The 14,361-nt window shown below is 45.3% G+C and overlaps 1 protein-coding gene across 5 annotated transcripts in view; it reads right to left on the bottom strand.

Moving 5' to 3' along the window:
• The window catches only part of NAV1 (neuron navigator 1), a 344,868-nt gene that overhangs the window by 107,744 nt on the left and 222,763 nt on the right, over nucleotides 1-14,361 (bottom strand). For all 5 annotated transcript variants that reach the window (XM_027843396.1, XM_027843395.1, XM_027843394.1 and 2 more), the window contains exon 5: nucleotides 3,999-4,101. In XM_027843396.1, the coding sequence (XP_027699197.1) occupies nucleotides 3,999-4,101 (103 nt within the window). The remainder of the gene's footprint in view (nucleotides 1-3,998; nucleotides 4,102-14,361) is intronic.

The following is a 14,361-nucleotide window of genomic DNA, read 5'->3' on the forward strand; positions in this document are numbered from 1 at the left end:
TCTTCGTCAACCAGGCAGCTGAAAAGTATTAATTAAGCATCTATTATGTGCCAGAAATAGGGCAGAGTGCTAGGGATACATCATAAATGTAATAGCCCCTGCCCTCAGAAAGCTTATCTTCTATTGAGAGAGGGAGACAACATGTAACCACATAACTAGATACATAATAAATATGAGGTAATTTTGTGGACGAGGCACTAGCAGCTGGGGAGATCAGGAAAGACCTAATATGGAAGACCCTGTTTGAGCTGAGCTTTGAAAGAAACTAGGGCTTCTAAGGGCAGCAGTGGATAGCATGCTGGGCCTGGAGTCAGGAAGACTCATCTTTCTGGATTCAAATCTGGCCTCAGACACTTAACTAGCTGTGTGACCCTGGGCAAGTCACTTAAGCCTGTTTGTCTCGGTTTCCTCATCTGTAAAATAAGCTGGAGAATGAAATGATAAACTAGTCCAATATCTTTGCTAGGAAAACCCCAAAATGGGTCAGGAAGAGACAGCTGTGAGGAAGGGAACACATTCTGGGCACGTTGGGAACAGCCTGGGTAAAAGCACAGAGATGGAACGTCAGAGCACCTGGATTCAAATCCTACCTTTGACTATTTGTGGGATCTTGGGCAAGTCGCTAAACCTTCATAGATCTGAAATGAGGAGTTAGATTAGATTGACTCCAATATCCCTTTCCACATTAGTTCTATGATCCTGTGATTCTATATCACTCATGAGAACCAGCAAGACTCTTCCACTCTCCCTTGGGCTTAGAGCAATGCTGGGCTCACAGGGCATACTCAAGAAAGACCCATCGAACTGAATTACAGAGAAGTGACATGGGTGGCAGTGTCTGAATTTCTCTGCCCAGTGGCCCACAAAGTTTTCCACCCAACTAAGTGCCCTATGAAACCATGGCGAAAGTTTGATAAGATCACCCTGGAAGGCCCTGAAAGTCCAGAAAAGTTGGGGCTGAGTCTGCTACACATCAATTAGTATCATAATAGAACTTTGTGATCAGACAGGGTATGGGGTATTGAGAGCTTGAGTTATTCTCTTCTTGTCCTGACCCATCAGCTTGTCTGCCAAGCTGATGCTTAAGAAGCCTCTTCCCAAATTACTTTCTTCTCTTTATTCCCCAGACATAATAAAGTCTGGGGAAATTGCTGAGGGTGAGGGGCCCCAAGGCCTTAGGGAGAACCATCCTTTGACTCAGGAAGAGATTTTATTGCAGAAGTTACTGAGCTTTATTAGGACATACCCCCCACCCCCAATTCCACACTAGCCTTCAGTTCCTGCCTCAGAGTAGGGGGGTGGAAAGTAGGCTTACACAAGGGAGAATGGAAAGTTTCACTTCCCCACGGCCACTCTCCCTCAGCTCCAGACAATTCTCTCCCCTTTCCCTTCTCCAACAAGACCCCAAGCCTCCCTCCTCCCCTTCCCCCAATCCACTCTCAGATGGAAACATCACTGCTGGTAGAAATAGTAGAAGTGGAACTGGACCTTAATGGGTGCAAAGGTTTCTGAAAAGGAATTGAATCTACATCAAACCTGTTAGTCGTGACCCTCCTGCCCCTCCATGGCCTAGCCTTGGAGCTCATCGGACCTTTGCTGGGAGCCAAGAAGACCTGGGTTCTCATCCCAGCTCCACCAGCAACAATGTGTAAGACCTCAGGTAAGCTGGGTCAATTCACTCCCCTCCCCAAGTTGTCTCATTAACAACATAGGGATTCTTAAATTTACAGGCCAACACCTTATGTTAGAACTGAAATGGGCCAGTTGATTGGATGTGCTTTGAAAAGTGAAAGGGCTGCAAAAATCCAGGGAAGACTAGGCACTGGACCAGGGATTCATTGCTACAGGGAACCCCTTCTATCAATGCAGGTTGGTGCTGTCTCTTCAACTGAGAGTCCTAGAGAGTTACTTAGAGCGTTGATGAGTTAAATGACTGGTCCAGGGTCACATAACTATATGTGTCAAAGGCAGGTCTTGAATGCAGGTTTTCCTGGCTCTGAGGCTAGCTTTCTTTCCCTCACAACACCTTGCCTTTCTGTCATGATATGTGACATATACTAAGAATAAAAGTAAAAATATCTGATCAAAAGGTTGAGTGGAAACCAATCTGGGGACACAGTGAGGGGAAAAACAGCTTTGTACTGAATGAATTTCTTCCCCTAGAGGACAGTCCTCTAGCTCTCCACATGGGTTTTGGAGTTATTCTGAGCATCGCCCCATTCTTGAAGACAATAAACAGCCGTAAGCCTTGGTCACAGCTGTCCCACATCTGGCAAGTTAGAGTCAGTCCAGCCAAGGAAATGGAAGCTGTTCTGCTCCTCTAGGGATGAGTCATTTTGGGTGTGACCCCATCAGTAACTAAGCTCTTTCTGTTTGCCCTGGGATGAAACTGGAGTTCTTTCCCAAGCTTGGCTGGTATGGAGACTAGTTGGGGTCTCCGCAGTTGGAGTCTCTTGGAAACATGGGGAGGGAGCCCGCTCTGAATTGGACCAATCTCATGAATACTGGGGTTGCTAGTGTTATGTCTAGACTCCATTGACCAGTTTGGTTTTCCAGGCTTGCTTGCTGCTCCTATGTTTGCTAGTGGGAATAGCAGGAACACACCAGACAGGCCTGAATCCTGGTTAGGGGGAGGTCTGCAGGACCCTCTTGTTCCTTCCCCTCAGCAATTATCTTTCCTCCTCAGATTTATTTCTCCATCATCTTCCTTCCTTTAAAAAAGCCATGCTGAAGGTTTGGCTTGGCACAGGCACAGTCACTAACCCAGGAGGGAAGACTTTGAAAACATGCCCAAGGATCTATCTTGTAACTTCATTTTTTTTCAATTAATAAAAATTTATTTTCTCTTCTACCCTACCCCCAATGGAAAAGAAGAAAAAAAGAAAGAAAAACAAAACCTTTGAACCAAATACACATAGTCAAGCAAACAAAGTTCCATATCGATATATCCAAAAATACATGTCTCACTCTGCCTTGTGTCCATCACCTCTCTGTCAGGAGATGGGCAGCATGCTTCATCATCTGACTTCAATGGCTCGGCAGAAAACATTGAAAAAAGACTCCCAGCCTTGATGATGGGATCTAAGCATCAGGGCTGAGGTTTGGAATTAGGAGCTAGTGCCTAGGTCTGAGGGCTAAGTGATGGAATGCCTCAAATTGGGGGGTGGGGTGATGTTAATTTCTTAGGATGTATAGGCTAAATGCCTGAGTACTTAATGCTTGGAGGACTATGATGTAGTCCTACCATAGTTTTGGGAGCATAGGCTTAGAGAAATGCCCTTCTCATCACTGCCATCTCCTCAGCTTTTTCAACTTTGCTCTCAGTTTTCCATCCCCAGGAGATAGGGGAGGAACCCACTTCTAATTCAACTGAGGGTGCAACTTGTCCCTCACCCAGCTTTCTCCCTCACACCCCACAATTTCCCAATCCTGGCTGCCTCCTATACTCATTACCCCTAGAGCCCAGTCTGGCCCCCACTGCCCCCCACAGAGCTAACAGCATGAGCTCATCTGGGCAGCCAGCAGAGTCAGGGAAGGGAAACATTGAGTCAGGGCAGAGACTGTGGCCAGCAGGCTGCTGGGGAAAGGTGCCGAGGGAAGAAGAGGTCTTTGGCCTCAGGCAGGAGCTTGGAGTTCCTCTGCATTTGGAATGGGGTTGGAGCAGGCAGGCACAAGCAGGAAATGATGCCAGTGTAAAGCTGTGTTAAGCACAGCAAGAAGACCCTCTCTGATGTCCACTGGCAGTGCTGGTCCAGGAGCCAAATGCAGGAGGATGGTGAAGGACATCTTAGTTAGAAGGGAAGGGCCTTAGTGAAAGACTATCTGGCCAACTAGAAGGCGAGGAGAAACAGCAGCTGGCCAGCCTGGGGCACCAATGGGTGAGCCATGTACCTGTATCTGGGAGACAGTTGGAGAGACACTGGGTTGTTCCATGGAGGAGGAGGCAGAGATGGAAGAGAGTAAGGGAGCCAGGGAGATCTCCTCAACCCAAGGCTTACCTGTGAGTTACCTGGGAACCTCTTAGGCTAGACATGGTCTCCTCCAGGTTCTGTCGAAGGTCCAAGACATTTTGAACTGTTCTTTTTCTCTGGGACTCCGGGTCTGCAGAGAGGGAAGAGACAGAATGAGTTTGGAGATTGACCACAGGGGAGACTTTGATTATGGGGCACCACTCAGTAGGACAAGGGCTAGGATAAGCAAGGTGGACAAATCACTGGGATGCCAGATCACTGGGGAGACTCCACTGGTGAAGACAGAGATAGTGCTGCCTCCCCTCAGGCCTGGTGTGTGTGTGTGTGTGTGTGTGTGTGTGTGCAACAGCCCTGGAAGATGGTCCATAAAAATGAAATCTTCTGTCCCTCAGAGCTTCCACCCCCTCCCCCACTCCCATGTTCATACTGAGAGTACCTGGCTGTTGTCCTCTGGGGCAATTTTTCCTACAAACAAGGGACTCTGCCAAGGTTTGTGCCAATTAAAATTAGCTTCAACAACCATCCCTCCCTCCATCTCTGAGTCTCAGTCATTCTGATGGGGGCACATCTGGAGCCTCAGCTGGCCAGAAGGGAGAAGCGCCACTCCCAATGGGGGACCTGGGAGGTAGATCAGGTGGGGTTCTTCCATCTGCTAATTAGGATTAAAAGAAGTTTCTCTGATTAACCTGATAGCACAATAGCAGAGCCAGGAGGAGAACCCAGCAGGCCTGATAGCTCTAACTTATCTTGGGGGGAGGGTAGTGTTGGTTTAGAAGGGCCAGAAGGGGGGCAGCTAGGTGGCGCAGTGGATAGAGCACCAGCCCTGAAGTCAGGAGGACCTGAGTTCAAACCCGGCCTCAGCCCAAACACTTGACACTTGCTAGCTGTGTGACCCTGGGCAAGTCACTTAACCCCAATTGCCTAAAAATAAAAAACTAAAAAAAACTCAACCAACCAAACACACAAAAAACCAAATTCATAGAAGGGCCAGGAGGCAGTTCAGGGATTGAGAGGGTGCCGATGGGATGGATACTAGGGACCAAGGGTGTTGGGCCAAGGCCAGGGACAATCAGTGCCCTTGATGACAATGAAATGCAGATTTGGCTACTGTAGAATTCTTCGGCAAGAATAACCTACCTGAGGTCATCTTATCTGCCTACTTGTCTCTACGGTGGATGACATCTATGACCTAAATGGACTCTACAAGAAGGAGAACCTTTTGTATCAAACAAATCAGCAGATCCTTCCTCCCTTCTGTTTTATAGTGGCCCAAGAGAGAAGGGAATTTGACAACTCAAAAGGCTTTTACCTAAGGATCTCCAAGCACTTAGTGGAAGCAAATTTATGATGTCTCCCTGGAATCCAGGAGGTAGAGGTTTTCATGAATGACTTCACAGAGAAGAATCCAGGAGGTCTGATATGCCAGGAAATCTCCCCCTACCTTCTCCCCTTCTTTTTCCTTCCCTCATCCCTCATGAATGAAGCTGCCCACTCGGCCCACCACAGACTCAGCTGGAGTGTTGGGTTATTTCAGCTGGAAAAGAGAAAACTTTGGAATTCTTTCGAGAGTTGGGTTTTTTCCCCCCTTTGCCAAGACTGAAACCTGGGATCTGGCAAAAGGCTGCTTAGACTGTCTCTCCAGCTGGAAGGAGGGTTGGGTGGGGATGGGCAGGGAGCCAGGTCCTGGCAGCGACCACTCCCTCTCCCAAGATCTCCAGGGCACCTTTCCTACATTTCAGCTCCACACCCAAATCTGCTCTGCCTTCCTTTCTCCCACTTAGGCTAGTACTTTAATATTCTCTGGGCCTTATTTTATTCATCTATAAAAAGATGGGTTGAAATACATGATCTCTAAGTTACTTTTAGCATTAAATTCTGTTATCCTATACGGTTCTTCATCAGCCAGCATTAGACATTCCAGATGAAGTTCTTTAGATCACCCTGATGGTAGGCAAGGAAAAAAAAGAGACAATAATGGACTCCTTTGCCAACTGCCTGAGGTCTTGGTATTCTAGTACAATTGTTATGTGGCATTCAGGAGTAGGGTACATGGCAGTGAAACAATGGGTCCAAGACCATGGTCACCATGCCACAGAAATGTCTCTAAAGGCTGGAGACAGTTAGGAAGCAGGGGATGATGAGTGTGTCTGGGAGGGGGGTAGTTTGTCAGGCCCTACTGGTTAAGAGCCAGGTCAGGAAGAGAAGGGTTTTTAATAATACAGCAAACAAACCATATTTGTTCAGACTTTGATTTCATTATACCAGTGACTCCAATCAATATTTCCCAGGTGGGAAGAAAAGGTCAGATTTGACAGGAAGAGGTCAGAGAGTTCAGAGATGGGCCTGTGCAAATATCTCAACACCCTTTCTGGCATTTATCAAAGCACCTGCAGTCATCCTCAGCCCTTTTGGTCCCTTTTCATGATTCCCAACTGTCAGTGTGGAGCTTCCAGGGCAAGATGGAGGAAGGAAGTCCTTTGATTTAAGAAAGATAAACTGAGAAAGGAGAGAAAGCTTGGGTGAGTTGCTCAGTGTCCAGGCCCAGGGATCCTTCTTTATTCTTGGAACACAATGACCTACAAAGAAAGCTATTTACTCCCAGATGACTCAAATTCAAAGACAGGATCCAGCAATCTCACTCAGCATTTTTCTTGCTGGTGGGCTAAGGAGGGAACCAGAGCCCAGTGACTCTTCCTCTCTTCTGTTGAAGATAACATTCACTCTTCCCCTTCTCCTCAAGAATCCCAGGGAGCAGAGAGAACCTGCTTATTTTATTGGTTAGGAAGATATCATAAAGAAGCAAAGGGGAGAAGTTAACCTTCACCCTTTAGTTGGATAAAGTTTAAGAAGGTTACTTGGGACTATCTCTGAGCTCCAGGCTTTAGTAAGACTCCATGCCTTGCATATATTAATTACGCACTTAAAATTTTCTGATGAATTAATTTGGACCTTGAAGAAGTCAGTCTTTCTGCCTTGGTTTGCTTATCTGTAAACTGAAAGGAGCAAGGCTAAATGATTTTGTGTTCTTTTCAGCCCTAAATCTGTGATCCTAAGCTCTAACTTGAGAGACATGGGATAGAAAGTGGCCTTAGAGTCAGGAAAAACCCGGACATTGAATTTCTGTCATTGATATGTCTTAGCTTTGTGAACCTGGGGCAAGCTACTTAACTTTTCAGGTCTCCAGGCTATTCTGTAAGACTATAAGTTACATAAGTAATTGGGGGGTGGGGGAGGGAAGAAGAAGAGATTCTCCATAATGGGAGTTCCCAACATTGATGCAATCACAGGTCCAGATTGTTCTGGAATCTGTCAGATTTGTTCTGCCCCACCCCCAACCCCTCACCCAAACAAAATGAAACAAAAACTTTAACTTCAGAGCTCTAGCTGTAGTTGGATGATTAGGAAGAAGGCTATAGAACAGTAATGTCCTTTCAGAGGTCCAGCAGTTATCTCCAAAGAAAGAAAAGAGAATATAACATGAAGGAGGGGTCCTTTTATATCTTCCCAAGAAATTTCCCACTTGTCTCCCCCTATTCCCACCCAGGAACTTAATTCCTTAATACACTGCATCCTAGCATCTGGGATGATGCCCACCCTTCCCTCCCATCTGATTCTATCAGTATTAGGAAGTGCTGCTTTCAAACTGTCCCACAGATATAGATTCTGAGCAAAGGGACTCCAGGTGAGGGAAACCTTTCACCCTAGGATCTGGTCTCTCCTCCCAGGACATGGGCATAGACGAGGGATGCTGAAATCTGGGACTTCTGCAGAGCTATTTTTGGCGGCCCTCCCAGCAGCGACATCTGGTGGCCAGGTTGGATATGACAATTGATCTTTCACCTGGAAAGAAGGTTGAATTTGATCCATGGGAACTCCGGAACAGGAACTCTGCTCGTGGAGGATAATGGGGAGGGGTCACTCGGGATGGCTAGGAAGATTCAGGCTATAATCCTGAGAATACAGTCTGGAAATAGCACTTTATTCTGCCTCACCTGACCATCAGGCCCCCTGAGGGCTATGAGAAGGAAGGGCAGTTTGGAAGAGCTGGGGACCTATCCTCCCCTTTCACTCTGGCGCACCCCACCACCTTCCAAGGTTATGGCTACTCCTGACAAATGGTTTTAGGACTGGGGGTGGGGGAAGTATATAACTTCCCTCTGTCTAGCAAGTTTTCTCAGTACTCAGCACAAGCATGGGAGGTGAAGGTGGGGGGCAGGCATGACCCAATAGAGGGGATGTAAAACTATTTTTCTTTCTGGACAGCTCCAAGGGGCTTTGTCTGAGGGCTGTAAGAGGCCTTCCCGTAACTCCCTCCATTTCCCCTGGCTGGTGCTGGAGGCTTCTCCCTGCACAGATGGAGCAACAGCTTTGGGGAACTGGAGGGGTGGGTGTGCTAATTCAGGGTCTCTAAGGCATAAGAGGCTCCCCCAAGCTAGCTGTCACCATGGCAACTCACCCTAGCTTCATGTAAACAACTGCACATACCCCGTATGCAACAGGACATCTGCATTGTAGGGTGGTGGTTCCTTTTATGTACAGATGACTCTTAGACCAGCCTGGGGTAAATTTTCTGTTTGACCCACAATCACTGGAACGACAACACGTGTACATGTCTTCCCTCTCACACACACATGCACATATGTGTGTATAATATGCAAGAATAAATTTGAAGCACATAACCTGTATATAATTGCAATTATAGATACTGCTGGACTTGGGAATGTACTGGTAAATGTTAAAATACAAGAGGCACACACACAAACACTATCCAGCCAAGGGAATGGAGGCCATTGTCACCAAGGGGACAGTGCCTGAGTATACATACCACCCACCTATCACTTCTGAGGAGGGGAGACAACCAAAGGTTAAGAGGGTAAAGACTGTGATACCAAAGGAAGCACTGAGACCGCTAAATCTGGCAGAAGAGAAGGCCGAAGAGGGGATTTTGTAATATTTAGATTTAATAAGCAAGTAGCAGAGGCTGGATCTGAGCTCACAGCATCACAGAATTTGGGAATCAAAAAACAATCTCAGCAGCCACCTAGTCTAACCCATACGTGAAAAAGAATCGCCACTGTAATATAGCCAACAAGCAATCATTCAGCCTCTGGCTGAAGACCTCCAAGAAGGGGAGACCCTCATGTCTTGAGGCAGCCCACTTGAGGACAGACAGATCTAAGGGTTAGAGAGCTTTCCTGACATCATGCCTGCCTCTTTGTGACTTTCACCCATTGTTCCTGCTCAAGCCTTCTGGGACCAAACAGAACAAATAGAATCCCTCTTGCGCATGATTCTTTTTTTTTCTTTCTTTTTGTAGGCAATTGGGGTTAAGTGACTTGCCCAAGGTCACACAACTAGTAAGTGTCTAGTGTCTGAGGCCAAATTTGAATTCAGATCCTCCTGACTCAAGGGACTATATTACTCTACTTAGCCTCCACCTGCCCAGAAAATTGCTGTGATGGGACATGGTCTTGAGGCTGTAGGGGAGCCTGGCATGTGGTGTGCAGAAGGCAGCTATTTGAAGTTTAGGGATGCATGGAGGAAGAGAGCAAGCCCTAGGATGGGGTCCCTGACATTTACCTCCTTATCTCTTACATTTCTTTTGCATTGGAACTGGAGGGGTGGTGGTGGTGGTGGTGGTGGTAAGAATCCTCATAAGGAGACCTTCCCCAACACAAGTTACTGATGCTTCATCTGGGCCAAGGGCACTGCTGGCTGGAGGCAGGAGAAGTGAATGAGATGGCCACCAAAAACCTCCTGGTTTCCCACACCTCTGGTCTTGATCATAAAAACCCAAACCAACTTAATCTCCTAACTCTCCATTCCCTTCCTTGAGCTCCTTTCAGCCATGGGAAACTCTGGGCCTCAGGGCACTGAGGATAATCTCTCTAAAATCTAGTTAAGTAAGGAATGGGGAACTACTAGTGAGAGTGGTATCACTAAATGACAGACAGATTTATGATGGTGCTGGAAGAAGGTGGTAGGCAAGAATATCTATCACTCAACAGCCAAACTTCCCCAAATAATAATTAACCAGCAATTAAGTAAATTGCAATAACTGCTTGTTGAAATTTTAATCACCCCATGTTGCATATTTCAGAACTCTTATGAGAAGTTTAGCCCAGGGCCAATGGTAGAATAATTTTTGTCCAGATTCTAAAATAGCCTTAGGTATTAGTACAGTAGCAGAGGGGTAACAGCAGTAGGCACTTAAGTTAGACATTAGACAGGAAGCTCATTATAGAGGAATTTAACATTGTCCTTCGTTCCTGAAGAGGACCATGACATTAGGAAGGTGATATCTTGACTTGCAAATGAATTGGATTTAAGTGAGGCAGAGCTATGCAAAGTCATTAGCTTCACTCTCTCATCCAGAATCATTGGAGTCCAGTGGCAAGACATAGGTCAGGATGACTGGGGATGGCCCCAAATACAATGGGAGACCTTGGCCTTTTTAAGCTAAGGTCTTTCTCAGGTCTCAGTTTGTCTGAGGCCACACCCATTCAGTAGTTAAAGGCTAGGTAAGAACTGAGGCAAAAGATGGCCTAGTTTGCCTTCACTGAAGAATCAGTCTGGGAGGGGAAGACAGAGGGATTTAATAGAAATTATCTAGTCACTCTCCTTGTTCCTTAGATGAAGAAACTTAGGTCAGAGGGCTCAAATCCTACCTTCTGCACGAGGCCTTTTCTGGTCCTACCCACTGTTAGTGCCTTTCCTCTGAGATGATCTCAGATTTATACTATATCATACCAGCTAGGTACATACCTGTTTCTATGTTGTTTCCCCCATTAGAATGGGAGTTCCTTGAAGGTAGGACCAGAATTTTGCTTTCCTTTGTATCTCTGGTGCTTAGTACATTGCATAACATGTATACATGTTATGCAATCACACTTAATAAATAAGAAAACATTTAATAGAGCTTTATTGACTGAATGACACACATTTAGTGACCAAGCCAGAATGAGAGCCTGGGCTTGTAATCTCCAAGTACATTTGAAATGCAGGAGCATAGATTTACAGGTGGAAAGGACCTATGAAACCATCTACTCCCCTTATTTTAAAGAAGAACCTACGCTCAGAATCCAGCACTTTTCCCACAGCACCATGTTACTAAAGAAACAGTCTACTCCTCTCCGTGTAAAACTACTAGAGCATGAAAAAAAAAACTCTCAGCATTAGGACAATGATTTTGGTGCAGACCTGCTGGGAATCAGGGCTTTAAGCAGGAAGGATGAAAAGTCACATAGAGAGTAAAGAAACAAACAGAGCACAACCTTTCTACTTGTCTAATCAACGTTGACGTTGGGTAGTGAGTGGCAAAGGAGTCAGACCTTCCTTATGTTCCGAAACCTGGCAGATTGTGGAAACTCAGTAAATACTGCACAGATTCCATTCTAATAAATACCATCTCAGAAGTCAACCAATCAATCAACCAATTAAGCAAGTGAGCATTTAACAAGAATTTGTTAAGTGCCTTCTATATGAACCACAGTCCTAGGTGGTGGAGATTCAAAGACAAAAGAATGAGACAATCTCTGCCCTTAAGAAGCTTATATTCTACTGGGGGTGGGGCAACATGTATACCAATAAAGGATATATAAAATGAATGCAAGGTAATTTTGGGGGAGAGGTCCTAGCAGCTGAGAGTGGGGATCAAGAAACGTCATGGGCAGAAGCAGTCTTTTGAGTTGATCTCTGAAGAAAGCCAGAGGTTCTCAGAGATAGATATAAGATTGGAGTACATTCCAGGCACCAGGGCAGCCTTTGTAAAGGCCTGTGGAAAGGAGATGAATGTTGTACATGGGGAACAGCAAGAAGTCCAGTTTGGCTGAACCTGAGAGTGTATGAAGAGGAGTAACGGATAATTAGACAGGGAAGGTAGGCTAGAGTCAGGTTGTAAAGGACTTTAAATGCCAAACAGAGGGCAGATTTCTGATGCTAAGTCAATGGCCTACTCATTTCAAACCCTCTTCAAAATAACAACATCCTATTACGCCACCGTTAAAAAACAAACAAACAAACAAACCCAAAACTGTTGCTAGGGCTTTGATTTAAGGATATTTGAATTGTATTTGCAAATTATGATGGTAATGATATTTCAATTAAAAATGTATTTCTTTTTCAGATCCCTTTTTGAATCTTTGCTCTAATCTGGAAGATGAAACCCTGAAATGAGGCCATTTGTATTCTAGACTGTTAATTTGGTCTTTAAACGAGCCAGAGAAGCATGACAAGCAGCCTTCTGAATCCTCCCAAACATTTATTAACTGTGTGACCCTGGATTGTCACTTAACTTCTAACTGCCCCAGTTTCCTCATCTGTAAAGTGGGGATAATAATAGCACCTACCTCCCAGGTTCTTGTGAAGATCAAATGAGATAATATTTGTAAAGTGCTTAACACAGTACCTGGCACATAGCAGGTGCTACTAAATCCTTCCTTCCTTCTTTCTTTCTTTCCTTCCCAGGAATATTCATCAGGATGACTGGAGAGGGCCCAGGATGCAACGGGAGACCCATTACTATTTATATTCACTCTGAGCAAGGAGGGGCCAAAAAATAACCACGAAGTGGTGCTTGGGTAGGGACTTATTGTTGCCCAATCTATGAGCTCCAAAGTGAATTGGGTTTAAGGATTGAGCCCTGGACCCAGATGGCTTTGGAGGAGAAAGTGAGGCTGGTGACCTTGCACAGTCCTCCCTCACTCAAATCAAAGTCAATTGCAAGTCACGTCATCATCTCCCTGATGTCATGGTCTTTTTCGAGAATGGAAGACAAACAAAACAACAACAACAACCCAGATATATTTCAGTTCACTTTTTAGCTGTTTTAAATTCCAGGCTTTGGGTCATTAGGGGCAAGGAGTAATTCAATCAAATTCAGTAAATATTTATTAAGCACCTACTATGTGCAAAGCAGTGTGTTAGCCACTGATGCTATAAATGTAAAGATGGGGGTCAATCTCCACCACAATTAATCACATAATGCTCTGCTTCTACTGAATCAATTAATCAATAAAAAGTAAACCAGATGTGAATTAGTCCTTAATCAATCTGAAAGTATCATAGAGATTTTGGGTCCTTGGATAAAGAGAAAAGACATCACATAGGAAATATTTTGTGATTGGTTGAAGAAGATAAAGTCATGCCTCTTGAGCTATACATAAAAACGGCAAGTTAGTTCAGAGCTAGCCAGTTGAGTGGGAGAAGAGCACAAATTGGGAGCTTAGGATACTAGGGCCCTGAGAAGAAATCACTTTTGGGGGGGCAGCTAGGTGGCACAGTTGATAGAGCACCGGCCCTGAAGTCAGATAGGACCTGAGTTCAAATCCAGCCTCAGACCAAACATTTGACACTTACTAGCTGTGACCCTGGGCAAGTCACTTAACCCCAGTTGCCTGAAAACAAACAAAAAAAAAAACAAAAAAAAATCACTTTTGAGGGAGAAGATCATGCCTGCTTCTCTCTCTTCCCACTCACCATTAACCACGTTACTAAAGAGAACAGACTAGTAGGAGACAACGCATCTAGCTGGGAGTAGAGACATGCTGAGGGCAAACGAAAGATCTCCCAAGAAAATGCACTGAGTATCTAGAGACAGAATTGAACATTATGAACTTCATAAAGTCAGAAGACGTGGATGTCTCATGGATGTGACTGATGGCATTGTCTGTATTGAGAGCAGGGGGATATACCAAGGACTAAGTAGGCACACTGAGAAAAGGCAGCTTCAGGACCTTTGGTGACCAGCAGAGAGCTACACATACGGGAATTCCCTACACTTGTGCCTCACTGTCATTTTACTGTAAGTTTGAGCCCATTCTCCTTAGGCATCTTGTGTGTGCAAGGGGAGAGTTGCATCCCTAATGGGGGGGTGGTTCTATAACAGTTATCCTTGCTACACCAGCTTAGTAAATTCACTTTCTAAAAGTTAATCAAGTCTGGCTGATAATCAGTAGGAAGCATGCCAGTGGGGGCTTGCGAACAATAGTACTGGAAACTCCCAACCCCACAGGTTTACCCTTAAGGACCTGAGGGAAATAATAGTCAACCAACATCTAGGGGCCAAGCTGGGTTTGTGAGTATCCAGGTGGGGAAGTGACCCTAGAGAGGGTGCTATATAAAGTAAAAACAAACAAACAAAACAAAAAAAGCAAAAAACCCCTAGTCCCAAGAAGATTACTCTTTACTATGTGGACTAGATGACTTCTGGGGCCTGGGGCCATAGTCCTTGAGCTCAATTCTTTTCTACTTGAAAGGTAATGAGTTCATCCTCACAGTGTGGCATGGGAGCACGGGTATTTCAGACACAACTAACCCTTGGCATTGGAATCCATGATGCTCATGCTGGACAACTGACTTTTGTTTAACCCCCTCCCCCCCCCACCAAGTA

This window comes from Vombatus ursinus, unplaced genomic scaffold (genome assembly GCF_900497805.2).
Source record: "Vombatus ursinus unplaced genomic scaffold, bare-nosed wombat genome assembly UNPS02014909.1, whole genome shotgun sequence".
NCBI classification, from domain to species: Eukaryota; Metazoa; Chordata; class Mammalia; order Diprotodontia; family Vombatidae; genus Vombatus; species Vombatus ursinus.